The 18,402-nt window shown below is 42.4% G+C and overlaps 1 protein-coding gene across 2 annotated transcripts in view; it reads right to left on the bottom strand.

The window, feature by feature from the left end:
* GRAMD1C (GRAM domain containing 1C) overlaps window positions 1–18,196 on the bottom strand; it is an 83,597-nt gene extending 65,401 nt beyond the window's left edge. For both annotated transcript variants that reach the window (XM_073308639.1, XM_073308648.1), the window contains exons 1-2: window positions 18,168–18,196; window positions 14,439–14,567 (exon numbers count right to left, since the gene is read on the bottom strand). In XM_073308639.1, coding sequence (XP_073164740.1) covers window positions 14,439–14,567; window positions 18,168–18,170 — 132 coding nt within the window. In that variant the 5' untranslated portion in view covers window positions 18,171–18,196. The remainder of the gene's footprint in view (window positions 1–14,438; window positions 14,568–18,167) is intronic.
* Between the last annotated feature and the right edge of the window lie 206 nt (window positions 18,197–18,402).

Genomic DNA, 18,402 nt, shown 5'->3' with positions numbered 1-18,402 from the left:
TCACCTGGGCATTGGGCATTTAGCCCTTTTCTGGAACTTAACCTAAAATACTCCTAATAAGACACAAGGCAGAAAAGAACACCGCTCCCTCTCCCAGAACTGTACAGTTCTGGAGGGTTAACAAAGAGGAATAGTATGAAAAATTTAGTTTAACCACTAAAGTCAACAGATGTGATGAGTGAAAGGAGCAGATATGTTGTATAAAAAGGGGCCATAGTTACAGATAGTTGACCATAATTTCACTTTACCGTTATCCAAATGCCTATTTACATATAACTGGTTAGTGACAATATAGTTGGCCAATATGTACTTTGTCAAATACCTAAATAAGTCCCAGGAACTCGTTTTTCCAGATAAACAAGGTAACCATTACCTGCCTAGAATACATAACATGCATACATAACATGGAGTCATAGGGTGTTACTAGCATACAGGATTAGGGTTGGAGACTGAGACCTACAACAACACTACAGTGAATATTCCCTGATTGCTTCTTCCTTTCAGGAAGCCGTCAGGCATGTGAAAATGATCTCAGTGAACAGAACTGGCAATACCAGCATGCCAGCAAGACTCGGGTATGCCACAAGACTCTAGGCTACACACCAAGAGCACAGGTATTATAATTGTAACTTGAGGGTGCTTTCTGTTCATGAGATCATCATCATCATCATCATCTCCTGGGCTGACTGAATTCCCAGACTCATATGTTCAAAGTGAATTAACTCCAAGGCAAAAAGTCTGAGAATTTTATTCTCCCAGAAGATGGTTAATAACAGAGTAACCAGGAAGCAGCCTCAAGTTAGGATATGAACATTTTAGATTCATATTCAAATTTTAAATGAAAGAACAAAATTAAAAAACCCAAATGTGCTGCGAAACTACTGGAAGAAACAAACCTCCATAGCTCTGAATCAATAACTATACAGTGCCTTTTTTGACTGAGGCAAACCCACTTCTGTATTATCCTGCATGCCCTCACTTCTTGAAAGGTGGTACAGCTTGTATAAAGTTTTCTGAAACAGACCAATGTAACTATTGAGGTGGTTATAAATATCCAGGCAGTTAGACAGGATATGAGCCATATTCCTTTGGGATTCCCAGCTAACCAAAAAATCTTCTTTATACAGGAACTAGAACTAGAGACCCTAAGGAACTAGAAACCCTGCCAATTTCTGTTACCTTAAAGGCAAGGAGGCGTGAACACCTGGAAATGTATGAGGAAGTTTGAGTTGCTTGGAGTAATAGCATTAATGCATGTGGGGGCAATTCAAAGAAACATCAACATAATAGCTCTGCGCCAACAGGATACTGAAGAACTGCTCAGGCACAAGAGACAAATAGAGTTGGGTCATCAAAACAGCTCTCATTGGCTGATCACTAACCACAAGGTCATGACATGCTTGCCAATATCCAATAAATACTGGCATTTACCTTACCTTTACTCTTACCTGAATGCTACTTTATGTCTGGTTTGGAGACCTACCAAAGGTAGTGCTAACTACAGCAAGTAGTTGGATTGAAAGCTAAACTAAACAGGATTACTGTTGAAAATTAGTATTACCCTGGGTATTAGAGCTGTGGGAATTACTGATTTTTTCAGTTTGCTGGCAGTTTTGATAAAATTAAAAAATTGGTTTGGACCAAACAAAAACCAACATTTTAAAAAATTTTCAGCAAAACAAAAAAGTCGGAAAAACATTTTGCTTCAACAGCAACGTTTTGGCTATTTTTAGTAAAAGCACAGGAAATGAAGGACTAGATTAACAAAAACCAAGGAGGAGGGGGTGAGCACCCCCCCCCCCATTGATAGCCCAGTCATTATGGCACTCACCTGGCATGTGGGAGACCCAGGTTCAAATCCCCAATCTGGAGCAGAGACTGGAGCCAAGGTATCCCCACTCCCAGGGAATGCCCAAACCACCAGGCTATAATACTGCAGTGGTTCTCAAACTTTTTGTATTGGCAACCCTTTCCCACAGCAAGCCTCCGAGTGTGACCCCCTGCCCCTTATAAATTAAAAACTGGGGGTGTGAAATTTTAATTAAACAGAGGCGTGGGGCTGACAGCGCCTGCACAGGGCTGGACTCGTGACCCCCACGTAATCACCTTGCGACCCCCAGTTTGAGAACCCGTGGGCTAGTCTGAGGTGGGAGTCTCTCCTGTTAATGCTGTTCCACTGTGTATAGCATACTTGAATAGTCACTGGCCCAGAGAAAGAGTGAGACTGACTCTATATCCCAGTAGTTAGGGCACTCACCTGGGCGGGGGGGGGGGGGGACAACAACACCTGGGTGGGGGGGGACTTTCCACTCCCTGCTCCAAAGATAATTTATTTATACAAAGTGGAACAGTTTCAAGGGAAGAGATTGAGACCCCTACCCTAGAGTAGCCAGGTGGTTAGGGCATTCGCCCAGGTGAGGGAGAACACTTGGTTCCAGTCCCTCCTGCAGAGTGGAGATTCAGACCAGCATCTCTCACATCCCAGGTGAGTGACCTGATCACTGTGCTAACCTTCCTCCACCTTCTCCTGAGGACAAAATCCCTTTGTGAATCTAGGCCCCCAAAACTGAGATGTTTTGTCTTGATATTTCCTTTTTTATTTTCCTTTCAGCCAAACCAATTTATTGACATCCACATGAATTTGCAAAATGTTTGGTCAACCCAAATCTGCATTTTTTGGTGAAAAGTTTCATCCAAACTTGTTTTTTTGCCCAGCATTAATTAATAAGAAATTAAAGAATTAGGCCCCTTAGATTGGAAACTCTCTGGGACAGTGAATGTGTCCTATTCTGTGTTAGTATACATTCACACAGCATTTTACAATAAAATAAATTAAAATTAATGCTGCATATGATGCTGTACTATCCCACTACTATTTCTTGGTGACATCATGAGAAGTTCATTCACAGACTAACCCAGTTTTCCAGCTACAGCAGGGATGGTTACCAAGCGTATTGGCCACAGAACACACTCCAGCACAGACACTGGACAAGACACTGACAGCCCAGAGCTACAAATTCCAGAACAAACTGTACACATGGAAAAAGGATAGAGATAATTGCAATAATAAAAAGCAATTAATACTTCCTGTTCGCACCATGTGCTATTAATATATGTTAATAGCATTTATTCCTCCTCTGTGGAATTTATAGGAGCAATTATTCACTCTAGCTAACATAAAGCCAACACTAGTCAAGCCTCCCAAGATACTGGTCTTAGCTTTTACAGATGGTTTGGTACTCGGTAAACATGCCTGATTGAAAGCACTGAAGTCCATTTCTATCCAGACAGCAGTGGTACATGCTTCCCCATCCTGCTTTGTCAATGTGTCACAACCTTGACTTAGAGACCGCTTACAAGGACGTTAGGGGTGCAGACCCCACGCCCTATGACAGTGGACCCCAAACTTTTTACCTCACATCCCCCCCTTATGCCTGCCTGCCATGCCCCCCCCATTTCCCCACCCCAGGAGCAGGGCTGCAGCTCCAGGAGAGTGGGGGGGATGCAGACAGGGTAAGGGGGCCAAGGCTGGGGCCACAGCTGGGGGTGGGGGCCAAGGCTGGCAGCCAGGGTCCTGGGCGCAGGACTGGTAGTGGGGCTCCGAGCACAGGGCTGGCAGCCGGTGCTGGAACCAGGAGTGGAGCTGGGTGGCGCTCCCTCCATGTCCGTCCGTCCGTCCCCCGCCCCCCCCCCGTGGGAGCTGGCCTGGGCCCCAGCCATGCCCCCCATATGTTCCTCCGCAACCCCCTATGGGGGGTGCCCCACAGTTTGGGGAGCTCTGCCCTATGACATGCTCTCTCTCTCTGCCTAACTATGGAAACCAACCTGGCTAGAGCACATTTTCACCTCCTGTCTTCTGATCGGGGTGGGCCAACAAGGGTATGTTACACCTGTGCTCAGGTCTCCACATTAACTGCTAAATGATTTTTGGTTGAAATTCCAGGTGCTTGTAAATGGCCTAGGCCCAGATTTCCTTAAAGGCCATCTCCAATACACCATCTGATCTATGCTTGTCCAGAATACCGGAGAAGAGTGAAGCTTGAGAGAGGCAGAGGGCATTCTCAATTCCAAGTCTGTTCCTCTGGAATTCACGGATGGAAATACATTAAAGCATAAGCCTGACCATATGCATTAAGAACTGTGAGATGCGTCTCTTTGCCCAGGTTTCAGATAACTGAACTGTGAAATCCTGAGCTCTTAACTGATTGACAAGGTCCCTGTCCATCCAGGCCTTAAAGATGAAGGCCATAGGGAAGCAAAGTGGCTTTACAGCTATTCTTTGGAACAATGATCATATTCAAGCCATGTAAAATCTGTTCAGTTTCTTCAGTGATGGGCTCCATGTAAATGGAAGTGTGATCATTTCTATACATATTTCCACACCACCACCACCACCCGCCAATAAGGCTATTAAAGTTGTTAACAATCTCCATGCCCTATGGCAATAAGCTCTAGCTAAACCTGAAAGCCATTTTGAAACTCTGGCTAGTGCAATTATAGGCTGGTGCAGGTCTAGTATATTCAAAAAGGGTGGGGAAGACTTCTCCTGAACCACAGAAAACTGTATGTTAAGGTCTTCCAAAATACCTCCTCCTAGAATGTCACAAGAGTTAAGGGAGTCACTGAGAAGTGACAGGGAAGAGATTCCAAGATTTTCATTCACAGAGAGCAAAGAGGGAACTGACTAGTCCTTCAGACATGTATTTACAGCTCCATTCAGAGTCTTTACTGCATCCATCACTGCGGTATCTGAGTGCCTCCCGGGAATCTGATCAAGGCCACTGTCTAACCATTATGGGGCAACAACTATCACTCAGCACTATCCTGGAAAAATATACCACTGAGGAAGAGGGTAAAGGCTGGATTGTCTTATTAAAAACATCAGAACTATCATGTTCTATATGTAGAGCTGGTCAGAAAGTTTTCATCAAAACATTCTTGACAGAAAATCCCGTTTCTGTCCAAATTGAAGCTTTTTGAAAAAATATGGCAACTCTGACCAAAATCCCCATGGGGGAAAAAATGTTTGAAACAAAAAAGGTTCAGTTTCAGAAAACTTTAATTTTGTTTTGTATTTTACTTTTATGTGTTTTTTCATTTTTGTATTACATTTATTACTACTACTGATACCATGAAATAATGTAAAGTACTGCATAATATGTACTATTACTCATGTTATGTTAGAATAGTTGAAACGGTCTGGTTTTTATTTATTTTTAAATCATTAAGGGCAGCTGCTACTTAGTACTGATTTAAAAATCTTATCTACTAACTCCAAGTGTCTCCTATTTCTGTTTTAATGAAACAATTTGACACTGACACAAAGCACTGTGTATTATGTTACTCCTGACAAATAATAAAATGTTAAAATGAAAAAACATACAATAAAGTGAGAGACAAGCTAAGTGAGCTAATATCCTTCACTGGACCAATTTCTGTCATCTTCCTCTATGTAGTATAACAGTTGGTCCAATAAAAGATATTAGCTCACCTACCTTGTATCTCATATCCTGGGACCAACAGGGGTACAAAACACCGTGAAATGAAATAAAATAATCTGAAACAAATTTTGAAATTCCTCAGTGAAAATACACAATTCCAAAACAAAATGTGGAAACCTGAAACAACAACAACAATTTCCCCAAATTTATGATTCACAGGAAATTTCAAAAATACTTGTGAACGAAGAAATTTAAAATTGTTGAAATTTCCAGCAAACTAGAAATTCTAAGTTTTGACTAGCTCTAGTCCTATATTCATTACATAACTGTTCCAAACACATTTAACAGAAACTCTCATAAAAAAAGAACAGGTAAATTTATTATGTGACTATATTAAACAAAGACAAATTATATACTTCGCACCTTTCAGGTCATTCAGCTCTACCTGTGTCCTCACTGGCCCTTTCCAGCTTGTCTGTGGCACTATTCACCACTATTCTCTGCTGTGCCTCTGACCATGTATTCAAGCTGTTACCTACTACTGTTTCCACCAAGGTCAGATCGCATTTTGTGTCTCAGGGAAATTAGTAAATGCCTGAACTAACAGCACCAAGGCCAGTTAAGGTAACCTTTTATTGGCGATTATACAGAAATCTAGAAAAAAAGTGACAACATGAAATAAAAGTCTAAACTAACTTGAATAGATGAATGCCATTATTATTGAAATATTACCTACATTGCATAGCAGAAAAGAACCTTTTTTGTCCTCAAAGCCCAAGATATCTGTTTCTTGATGCTGGCTCAGTCCATTTGACATATCTCAACGTGTCTGTATCCGCAGTTTAACTGTAAGCCCTGTAGATATAACTCTCAAGCTTCGGCAGTCTGAAATCTACTGACTTGACATTGCAGCATGTTCCAGATCAGCCCAAGATGATAATTTTCTTCCGAACAAAACCACATTCCTTTCTGAGTATCTGTTTTGGCTGATTCATGTTTCTTCCAGTCCCACACACGTGCGAATATTAGGCAATATTATTTGTAAGTACATCTTCCCCATTCACCTTTGTTTCCCTTCACCAGCTCTTCCACTTAGGCCGTGTAAATAAGAAAAACTGTTTAAACTTTATTTTTCCCCCTAAATTTTCCCTATCTGCTGTGACCCTGAAAATCATCCTGGATTTTGTTTTAAACATAATACATGTATAGATACAAGGGCACACAAATAAAATTAAGATGACCTCAGCACTAGAGTCCCCTAACACTCTCATTTGTAGCTTGACCTCAGGATTGGACCAGGTAGTCTCCCACCCTGCAGCTTGAACTCAGCACCAATCCCCAGTGGTTGCTCGGAAATGTCAGTGAAATACTGTCTTACAGAGGGACACTAGAAACATTCACAGTTATGAAGATAGTTTGAAAATGGAGACATGTTGAAAATTAAAATTTTAAAAATATAAATTTGTGGGTTTTTTTATTTAGTAATCCCAGGTGACATAATGGATCAATGAAGTTTTCCTTTAAGAATTTTGCTAAATAAGGTTTTGTATTTATATCAACCATAATCCCCCATGCTTTTCACTTAGGTTCCAGTTCGGCAAGGTACTTACGCACATAAGTAGTCCACAGAAGTCAATGAGATAATTCAAATGTTTAAAGTGCTTATGTACCTTGCTGAATCAGGACCTTCACCTGCTTTATTTCCTAATATCGTCTCTAACTATATTACCTCTCACTGGACATTTCTCCATGTTTCTAACCTATTTAGATAATAGAAATTTTTGCTCTGTAGTTTCTACATAAAAATTGCTGCCAAATTTAGAACTCACTATCAACATGGATCACGCATTCACGTTTTTTTCTGTTTTCATGTTTTCCACCCTACTTACACACACCAATGCAAAACCATGAACAGAACTAGATACACACAATGTAACTTATGAAACCTGATATCAATCATCAAAACAAAACTACAACATGGCTGAGTCCCAAGACAGCTGTCAGCGTTCAGAATGAGAGTGGAGATATGTGAGCTGTGGGTGATAGACGGAGGGAAGAAGCTGAGGATGAGATGGGAAACTGATAGTGTAAATTGGGCATTGAATGATTTAACTACTAATTTATTTTCTCTCTCGCTCTTATTTTAGGATTTGCATTGGTGGGATATGGGCAGTCTAGCAAATCTTAACTTTAAGGCCTGGTCTACACTACAGAGTTATATCGACTCAAGGCATTTTACATTGACCTAACTACAGAATCGTGTACACTAAAATTTTGGCCTTGCCAAAATAATTCCTTTGTTATACTGACTTAATTCCACCTCCACAAAATGTAGAGACAATGCTGATGTAGTCAGGTTGATGCAGTATCAGAGTAGACACTTTGTTGCTTACATTGACTATTACTGGCTTTCAGAAGCTATCCCACAATGCCCCACTCTGACAGTACCATCATACAAGCGCTCCGGGTGAGGACACATGCTGCCAACACAAGCAGCATAGTGTGGACTCACAAAAGCAATTAATTGTTGCAGTGGCTGTAACTTAGGTTGACATAATTTTGTAGCGGGGACATGCCCTAAGTTTTTAGTTGGTGTAGGAACATTCCCCCAGTCTTGAACCGCACTAGCTCAGCGATTCTGACTGCAATAAGAAAAAAAAGCACTTTGTTTATTGCTGGGATTTCTGGATTTACTTAACTTATTCCAAGTTATTGCCAATGATATTTTTAGTAATATCCGTAATATTTTACGCCTTGACAAAGCAAATCATCATGTACTAAAGCTACACAGAGAATATAAGAATATCCTAAATAGTTCTGGCCAAGGTAAAACAAGTTACAAAATAGTTTGTATACAAAAAAAGCCCCAGTCATTTATCCACCTCTCAAGAAAACACTTACCTGTATCAAAAAGTATGTGAATGCCTCAAGTCTTCTACACATACAGCTCAAGAAAATCCTGAGTGCTTTTTTTTTTTATCTATTTTTAGGATTTTCTCCTCCCACTCATTTCTAATGACTGATCAATAATATGAGAAGTGACTCTAAACAAATACATCTGCTGCAGTTCTCCGCTTATCTGCTTTCCCAAAGGGACATAAGTAGCTCACCTAGAACAGACCATTTTATTTTTTAAAAGAAAGATGGGGGGAGCTATTTTGCTGCTGCTTGTTTACAGGAACAACAATTAAGTTAAAATCAAGCCCCAAATGTAAAAAGCTTACATAGAGGGAAAAAATGAAAGTCTTCTTTTAAAGTTCTCCTTCAAATGCACTCTGGAGTCCCCTATCTTCAAGGCCAAGTCTACAATTGGAAGGCTTTGCCAGTATAGCTATGCTGGTATAGTACAGAATCGGTCGACGCTACACACAGCTCATGCGGCGCCTCGTGGTCTCAGACACCATCTGATGGTCCAGGGACATCTATACCAAACACATCACTGGCCACTGACAGTAGCAGGAGGCGTGAGCCGGAGCAACGTTGTGCATCAACTATGAGAAAGGGACCGAGAGACTTTTTCCGTTGGACCATATGAACTTGAACCGTAAGCTCACTGAATGTTAAATCTCACCAAATGAGGGTCAATCCATCCTCAGCATTGTATCCACTCATTGTACTCCACACCTGAACATAGCCATTATATGAACAACATACCCTTATATCTCAGTGTCTGTACTTTGACACGTTAACCTTTTACCCCCAATCGGGGATATGCAGATTATGTATTCTTTAGGCCATCCAATCTTAAACCGAACTTCACACTCCTTGATAATCTGTACATTATTCCCTGATAACCAGAAACTTCCATGCTTAAACTCTGTACAGTTTACTTTTTTTTTTTTTTTTAAAAACATCATCCCAATAAAATTTTTAAATCTGTTCTTACCTGCAAAGCGCTCCTAGTGTGGACGCAGTTTATACCCACTCCGTGAAATAAGATACACTAAACAAAGTGCATTTTCCCCCCAGTACAGCTGCATCTATACTAAATGTTTTTGCCAACACAACTATGTCTGTCAGGGATCATATCCCATCAAATCCCTGATCGACATAGCTCTACCAGCAGACATTTGTAGTGTACGTCCGGCCTTAGGTATAAATATGATCAAACATTCCCTGTTGGTCTTACACAATAACTCAAGTATTTCTAATGGAATTTTGTTCCCAATGGCAACACTTGAAAAGGAAAAACAAAGCTCTGAGCCTAAAATTAAAGGAAACTTTTTTTTCCTACCAACCAAACCCAGATAATCTGATTCGAGGCTCACCCTCAAGAGCCTTGTCTACACTAGATTTATTTTTAAAAATCTCCCACTGCTGCATTACCATTGCCACAGTTTAACAGCGATAGACGGGGCACCAGCATTTTTATCACATTTATTGTTTTATTTATTTATTGTTTCAGGCTGTTCTGAACAGAGTTCAAGAACAAAGTACATATGCCAGAGCCACAGCTCTGCTAGCTGCACCATCACAGCAACACAACAGACAGATTTCCCAGAAAAGTCTAATGTAGAGACAGCCCATTTGGCGAAAGTTCTAGGCCAACTAAACAATAACCAATTTCTCCTTTTGTAGTTCCTGCTACCAGAGAGCTCCTTGATGTGTCAGTAGTTAAAGGACTGTTATTCTTGTTTCCAAGATAACTAAACACTGCTTCCAAATAACTGCAATTACAACGCATGCTACAAACAACAAGAGCGTACGCGGAGGTTTTTTTATGTTACAAAATGTGCCCGTGGAAGGTTTTTATTTATTATTTCAAGAACCACAGACAATACTTATTTGACCTCTCTGGATCCATAAACTGAAAAGCTGCTATTAAAATTCTGTAGCCATAAAATAATAGTAGGCATTTAAGAAATGATTTACACATTCAAAGAGCAGTACACACATTAAGGACCAAGTTCTGAAAACCTTTATACATGTGAGAAGTCTAGGCACATGAGACTGGGGGCGGGGAAATGCAGTACAGAGGCATGAAGTGACCTTCCCAGAATCACCCAGCGTCAGAGCAAGGAGCAGAACCCAGGAGTTCCTGACTCCCAATCCTGTGCTCATTCCACTAGATCACAGTGTCTCTGTAAAATGGCAGTCACATCTGGCCTGACTTTCAGAGGTGCTGAGCATCCCAACCCCCACTCAAGTCAATGGAAGTTGCAGATTTGAAAATCAGACCAATCAGGATTTTATAGAGAAATGCCTGGTTTTCATCTTCAAGGAAATCATAGTACTTACCTGGAGAAGGAAAGCAAAAAAGCCTTTGAAACAAGTCAGTGGCTAGTCAGCAAAGTACAGTTTTGTGCAGCAAATATTCCAGTTAGCAGAGCTGACATCTGTGCAGTGTTGTGTATGTTAACGTTTAGGGAGTAGCTCCATGTTTATTACAATTTCCCAGCCTTTATACTGGCTAAAAGAGTGGGAAGGACCCTACTAAAAGTCTGTACCTGTCATAGAAAGCTACATCATCTTTGACTGAATATTACTGACATATGATTTACGTAATAGCACAAATGGTTTGCTGTGTTATTACCTACACATCTATTATGACTCACGGGAGCTATAAGAACCAGTTTATATTCAACAGCTGATAGCCAACCAGGCAAGACATTAGTGAAACATGTGATTTTCATTCCCTGGGACAGTAGGCAGAAAATGACATAACACCATTTTAATGGCAGTGGAGTCTAATGACTTCATTTTAGCACAGGAATGCTGTTGTCTGACATGGCTCATGACATCATTCTTTCTGCCTCCTGCTGCTTCTTCATTCTATCCCCACTAATTATGCTGTCACCTTTAAACTTGGAAAATAAATGCCTCATCATCACAGCCCCCTAACAAGCGCGTGAAAGATTTACTTCCCATTTTTAAATGATGGGTTGTTGTTTTTTTAAGCAAATAACTGGGAGGCTTTTTTGAGATAATCTATGATAGCATCTGGCTCCTGCAGCATAGGTATTGGTGGTGCCATTCAATGGCCAAGTATGTGGAAATATTATACAACTCCCTTGTTTTAAATACAAGAACATATTTATATAAACAGTTAAACGTGAATTACAGGCTTAAATACATCCAGGAGTTCAGGAAATAGCAATCACAAAACAGTGTTGTTTTATTTCACTCAATAGAACAGAGATACATAATATATTAGAATACCTACATAGCATCCTTCATCACAGCAAAGAATCCCAAACACTTGACAAACTACACACAGACAGCACCACTGAAATTTAACCATTTCTGAGGCAGACTGCAGCACTCCATGGATGAATGACACACTGTACAAAAATGGGCAGGAAGGAAAATTTTGGCCAAACTTCTACCTTTAGACATAGTGCCACAGGACCCTACAAGTGCAATTCTGCCTGAAGAGGTGACTGTGATAGTGGCATGGTGAGGTGCTGTATTTATTATTAATTGTATTACCACGGCACCTGGAAGTCATGGGCCAGGATCCCATTGTGTTAGGTGCTGTACAAACTTGTAACTTAATGACTTCAGCTCAGATTTGCCAAGTTTACAAGTAAAACTCAGGTTTCAGAGTAGCAACCATGTTAGTATGTATTCACAGAAAGAAAGGGAGTACTTTTTTTTTTGTTAGTCTCTAAGGTGTCACAAGTACTCCTTTTCTTTTTAAGTAAAACTCAGATGTCTTTTTCTAAGTACCAGACCATCAAACAGCTGCTGAGATCTGAGAGTCAAAATGGGTCTTTTCTTTTTGTGAATTATCAACAATAACAACAGTTGTTTAGGCTGAATTACACACTGGCACATGTGCAACCTCATTTAGCCCTGTAAACAAAACATAGTTAACAGCTACTACATCTGCGTAACTCCATTAGTCCTTAATTCAGGTACCCAGACATAGCTGAGCAGGCAGAATATATGCCTGTAGGAGCTTTAACATTGGTGAGAACATGTGAAAAGAACATAAATGTGAATCTCAGATCCTAGTGTACATTTGCAGGGCTGACAGAAAAACAGGTTTACTTTTAAACTGAACAAATTTGATCTGGAGTAACAGAGGATAAACATGAAACTCTATGATACATTTTTGACAATCAGAATTGTAACTGTCACTTTGGCATTCACACAGAAGCTTTGTGAGGATACACAGTACAAATCACAATGTTCCATTTGCTTCAGCAGACAGAAGGGCTGAGTCAACCCTAATAGGTTTAAGATTCCCAGAGGTTTTTATTTCAAAGTCAATGCTTTGATTATTTAAAACATCACATTCCAGCTTGAGGAGAGAGCTGGGGGAGTGGGAAAAGAAAGATATGTGCTAGAGGTATGAGCATGGGACTGGGAATCAAACTCCTGACTTGTATTCCTGGTTATTCCACTGATTCACTGACTCATGTGACTTTAGCCAAGTCACTTAAGTTCTCTGACTCAGTTTTCTCATCTGAAAAATGTGATTAATACTCTTTATGCGCCTCACATGACTGTCACCAGAGCTGTTACAGTTAATGCTCCCAAACCTATAGCTGCAGCATTGTGATTATTTACCACATGGCGTGGAGCATGAGTTACTTTGCAATGACTGAGTTTTGGAGTGAGAACCTTAGCCCCTTGGTCAGGATATTGTCCTCCTAATCTAGCTCTGGCTGGGCACAGTTCATGTTCCCCACTCCTTCATGTTTACAAGGAACGCCCGCCTCCCTCAAACCACTATCTCCCACTGCAAAAACACCAGTTCTAGATACATTATGCGTGGCCCTTCCTAGGCCCCTCTGGTGCTATTTCAAAGAAATCTTCAGCAAGTAGTGGGAGAAGGATTTAAATGAATGATTCTTATTGCCCGCTCTGAGGTGTGCTGAGTATTCTCTCTCTCAAGGGCTTGGCTGGCTAGTTCTTGTTCAGCTGCTCAGGGTCTAACTGATCACCATATGCCAGGTCAGGAAGGAATTTTCCCCCAGGTCATATTGGCAGGGACCTTGGGGTTTTTTCACCTTCCCCTGCAGCGTGGGGGCGCAGGTCACTGCCAGGATTATCCAGGTATATCTCACTTAATCATCTGCCTGCCATTGTGGGGGCCTCGGGCACTGGTGCATGTTGGTCCCTCCTATTCTCTGCCTGTGGCACATACTAGTCTACTCTCCTATGTGCGGTAATTTATTAGTCTTATTTCAGTTGTTGGGTTTAGTGTGCAGGGGTTGGTGGTTTGTGATATACAGGTCAGACTAGATGGTCCAGTGATCCCTTCTGGCCTTAAACTCTATAACTGATGGCCCTTCACTCCTTTCAGTGTTAAGTCATCTGTACAGGCGTGGCAAAATAGACGCCTACACACAGCCTGAGTCTGCAGCATCTCATTCTCTTATGCAGACGTATATCAAGTCTGGACACGTTTTCCACAAAGGAGGTGCGTAATATTCATTTTGTGGTGAAATATAAAAGTATCATCAGAGCATGCTACATTCTCATAGCAATTGAAATTCAGCCTTTACCGAGAAAAAGTAGCAGCAATAAATTTCTACAAGCATAAAACAGGGAGGAGGTATGGTCTAATGACCCAATCAAGAAACTGGGAGTCAGGACTCCTGGGTTGTATATCCAGATCTGACACGGACTTGATACACGGCATAGGGTAAATAACCTCACCTCCTTGTGTCTCCATTTACCCTGCAGTAAAGTGATAACAATAAGTTACCTAGCTCCCAGAATGGGCTGGGAGGCTTTATTAATTAAAGGCTATGAAGAAATTTGCATAAAAAGCACTTATAGTTTATATATAAATAAGGCATACATTTTTAAACAGTCAGGGTAGTTCACCATTGGAACAATTTACCAAGGATCTTGGTGGATTCTCCATCACTGGCCATTTTAAAATCAAGACTGGATATTTTTCTAAAAGATCTGCTCTAGGAATTACTTTGGGGGAAGTTCTATGGCCTGCATTATACAGGAGGTCAGACTAGATGATCACAATGGTCCCTTCGGGCCTTAGAATTTATAACAATGAATTAAGAGAAAAAACAATTGAGTTACCCAAAAGCTCCAGTCAGTACTCCAGTTATATGGAGCGGGGGCCTGCATTTTCTCAGTACATGCACCAAAAGTCTCCTCTGAATCGGCAAGCAACTGGCGGATAAGACCATGATCCACTTCATGGATTTCCTGTGAACCAAGCAGCAAGCAAAGCATGTAGTTTGATAATGGAGGGGAAAGGTATTAGAATAAAAGGTGGTTAATCAGTTTGCAGGCTTTATAAATAAAACCTTAAAGGGCTACATTTAACAGGATAAATGATGGGGAAACATTTCCCACTTATTGATTCTTAACTAATGAATGACATTTTTCAATGTCAATTATATTATAAACATTAAGGTTTTATTTCCAAATGTCCCTCAACTCAGACATCAGTGTTTCGCAAACAATCAAAAGGCAGTCATAAATGTTATTTTAGCCACCATTAAACTGACAATCTCAATGCAAATTATTAAAAAATAAACTACAAATGAATCCTTTTTTAAAAAAAGAAAGGGAGAACATCTGGTTTTACTGAGTCCAACCTTAATTACTCACTGTCCATACACATGTACATAAACACAGCACTTCAGAAATGTCAAATTATATTATTACTAATACTTTATTAATATATGGAGCTTTTCATCAGTAGATCTCATAGTATTTTACAAAGGTGATCAATAGCATTAGCACTATTCACAGATGGGAAAACTGAGACAGAGAGGCAAAGTGACTTGCCCAGCAGACCAGTGGCAAAGCCAGGAATAAAACCCAAGTCTCTTGAGTCCCAGTCCAGGCCCCTAATCATTTACCCACACTGCCTGTAATATCCAATACTGCCTGTAAAAGACAAGACACTATGTCAGGGTGGCCAAACTTATTGACCCTCCAAACTGCATATGACAGTCTTCAGAAAATCAAGAGCCGGGGCATGCCTGCCGGGGCTCGGGGCTTCAGCCTTGCTCCTGCTCAAGCCCAGAGCCCCAGGAGGCTTGCTCCATGAGGCTGAAGCCCCAAAAGCCACCTCCGCACTGGGCAGAAGCCAGAGGCGACGCGTGGGAGCCATGTGGAGATACATACCCTCCCAGATTTTTGCCTGGGTTTGTTGGCCCCTCTGGGTCACACAGTGCTGCTGGGCCCCCTCCCTGTGCAGCAGCTGCTGGAGCTAGCAAGCTGGGAGCTGTGGCCATGGGGAGAGGCAGTGGCAAACAGCTGGGAGCTGCAGGGAGATCTACTGCTTTTGCCGCTGCCTCTCCCTGAGGAGCAAAAGCAGCAGCCCCTCCCTGCAGCTCCCAGCTGTTTGCTGCTGCTTCTCCACACAGAGCTAATACTACCTGGGAGCTGCAGGGAGGGGCCACTGAGAGTAAGAGGGGGGCATGCCTAAGGGGGCGTGACTCAAGATGTTGGGAGGGGGCGAACCTTTGAATTGTGCCCCCTCCCCAGCAGGCACCAGTTGTCTCTGACAGAAGCCCCTAGCTCCACTACCCAAGTTCCCCCCCACCAAGTCTGGTAGGTGGAGAATGGGGAGAAGGTCTGTAAGCCACATGCAGCTCACCAGCCACGGTTTGGCCACCCCTGCACTATACCATTTTTAACCAATGGAGCCACCATGAGTAAGGCATCTTTAGCTGCTCATCAGCTCATTTTGGGGGGGGGGGAAGAGAGCCCACTGATCAGCACCATACTACTCTCTGCTGGGGTTGCTTAAGGATGAGCATGGCACCAATCACAGGAGCATTCCTTACTCGGCCTGCTTTGAGGGGAAGCACTCATGTTCAGTGCTCTTGAGCTCAAGCAGAGAGAGGGCCAAGTGACAACCACAGGAGCCCTCCCTTTGCAATAAGACAGAATAGGGGGAACACTCAGCCACCAGGGCAGCTGCTGTGTGCCCCCCAGTAGTGGGAACACCTGTCACAGAGCACTAGAAGCCAACCTGCTCCAGCACGGGAGAGGGAAAGAGGAGATGCTCTCATCTCCCTGATGAGATGTAATGAGAGGCACGGGGTGGATGAGAAGAGAAGTGTGTTTTCTCAAAATGTCCCACATCCGTGCAACCTTAATTCTAAACAGTTGGGATTCATCACGGCGATTGTCTACATATCACCCCCAAAAACTTGTTAGTGCAACATGAGGAGCCTGAATTTCCTGACCATTTGTACAATTAAAATTAAGAAGTTGTCACAGCCATCTTAACTCAGCTCCCTTGTATGTATTCATTACAGTGATACAAGCTTTTCAGAGTACAGCTTGCAACACTGCTAGATAAAATAATCTCATTTTGGAAAGTCTGAAGCTTAGAAAGGTCATGGGACAGATCAACACTAGGCTGTGGTTTAGAACCCAGCCCAGGTCATAAGGGACCAAAAGTGGTTACCATCTGATGGATGGTTGGTGGCTATAACAAAGGAGAAGGCAGGTTGTCAGCCAGTTTCTAGTAGGCAGGGGGGAAATCATAAAACTGGCAGACTCAGCAAAGCCAGGACTGCCATCTCCTAAAGCAGTCCCTGCAGAACAGAGGCCAATCATAAGGTTAGCATGGGGAAGCAGCCATCACCACTGCCTGTGCCTTATGCTCTGTAGATAGTTTATTACAGCTTCCAAGGCTTCCTTCCCTCTGATACCTTTCACCAGCACAGCTATCATTAAAAATACTTTAAAAACACATATTCTATAGACACCTGCAAAAGGGATGTGGAATATTCATGCTCCATTTCCTATCCTAAATTTGTACAAAATCTACCCTCAGCAAAACAGCAGCTAACAGGCTTAAGAAAAGACACATCATAATCGCCAGAATCCAGGGACCCCTAACAGAACAGTGCTGTGGGAGCGAGTCCCCAGCCTGCAAGGCAAAGTCAAGTTTTGAATGTTGCTGCCAAAGAGTGGGACAAGCAGGCAGCCCATTCCCCTGAAGACACTGGCTGTATATGTGAGATCAAGTGCAGAAAGAAAGCTGACTTGCTACCCCTCCATCCCATCCCCAGTCCCCATTCACAAATACAGGAATGGTGAGGGAGCAAGCAAAGGAGTCCTTCCCTGCAGAGCCCTGAGCGAAGATGGACAGCCCCTAGCCAATCAACCCCACATATAGCAGAAATGAGGGGTTGGGAGCAACACCCCTCCTCTTAGTCACTGTAGGCCAGGGGTGGCCAAACTTACTGTCCCTCCGAGCCACATATGACAATCTTCAGAAGTTTGAGAGCCGGGGCACGTCTGCTGGGGCTCGGGTCTTCAGCCCCATTCTTGCTGAAGCCCCAAGCCCTGGCAGGTATGGCCCACAGGGCTGAAGCCCCAAGACCCCCTTCCCTACTGGACAGAAGCCCCTACCCCACCACCCCACTGCAAGGCAGAGGTCCTGTCCTTAGCTCCCTCTACCCAGTCTGATAGGCAGAGAATAGGGGGCACATGGGGGGCTTGCGAGCTGCACTTTAACAGTAAAAAAGCCACATGGGGCTCGTGAGCCACAGTTTGGCCACCCCTGCAGTAGGGCCTATCTGGGCAGTTTGTTGCTTTAGCAGCTGTTATTGGGTAGCTAGCTTGCAAGGGAACAATAACTCAGCAGCTGGCATTGCAGGACTTAGGATGAAACAAACAAACTGGTCGAGCATTAGGTCTCACATACACAGAGTTTAAGGAGACTATTAAACCGATGGTTAAAAAGCCAAGTAGCTTAAAAATCACCCCTGAAAGAAGCAGACCCTTAGCAAAGCTAGAAAGCAAAAAATTAAGAAAGAAGAATCAAATACTTACCATAGAGAGGAGAAAGAGATGCAACCTGCAAGCTGATTGTCTCTAAAATGAGCACCATAGGGCTACAGCTGCTGCTTTCTCTGCAATTTAAAGGGCCAGAGGCAATAAGACGACTATGTGGAGAAAGGCTTCAATATATAAAAGGAGTAAACCTGACACTAAGAGAGTTAGCTGATATCTAAGTGCTACGGAGAACAAGCTGGCTAATGAAAAGAGATATGAAGCTAGCCACCTG

The sequence above is a fragment of the Lepidochelys kempii genome, chromosome 1, assembly GCF_965140265.1.
Source record: "Lepidochelys kempii isolate rLepKem1 chromosome 1, rLepKem1.hap2, whole genome shotgun sequence".
NCBI lineage: Eukaryota > Metazoa > Chordata > Testudines > Cheloniidae > Lepidochelys > Lepidochelys kempii.
This window is presented reverse-complemented; position numbering and strand designations above follow the sequence as displayed.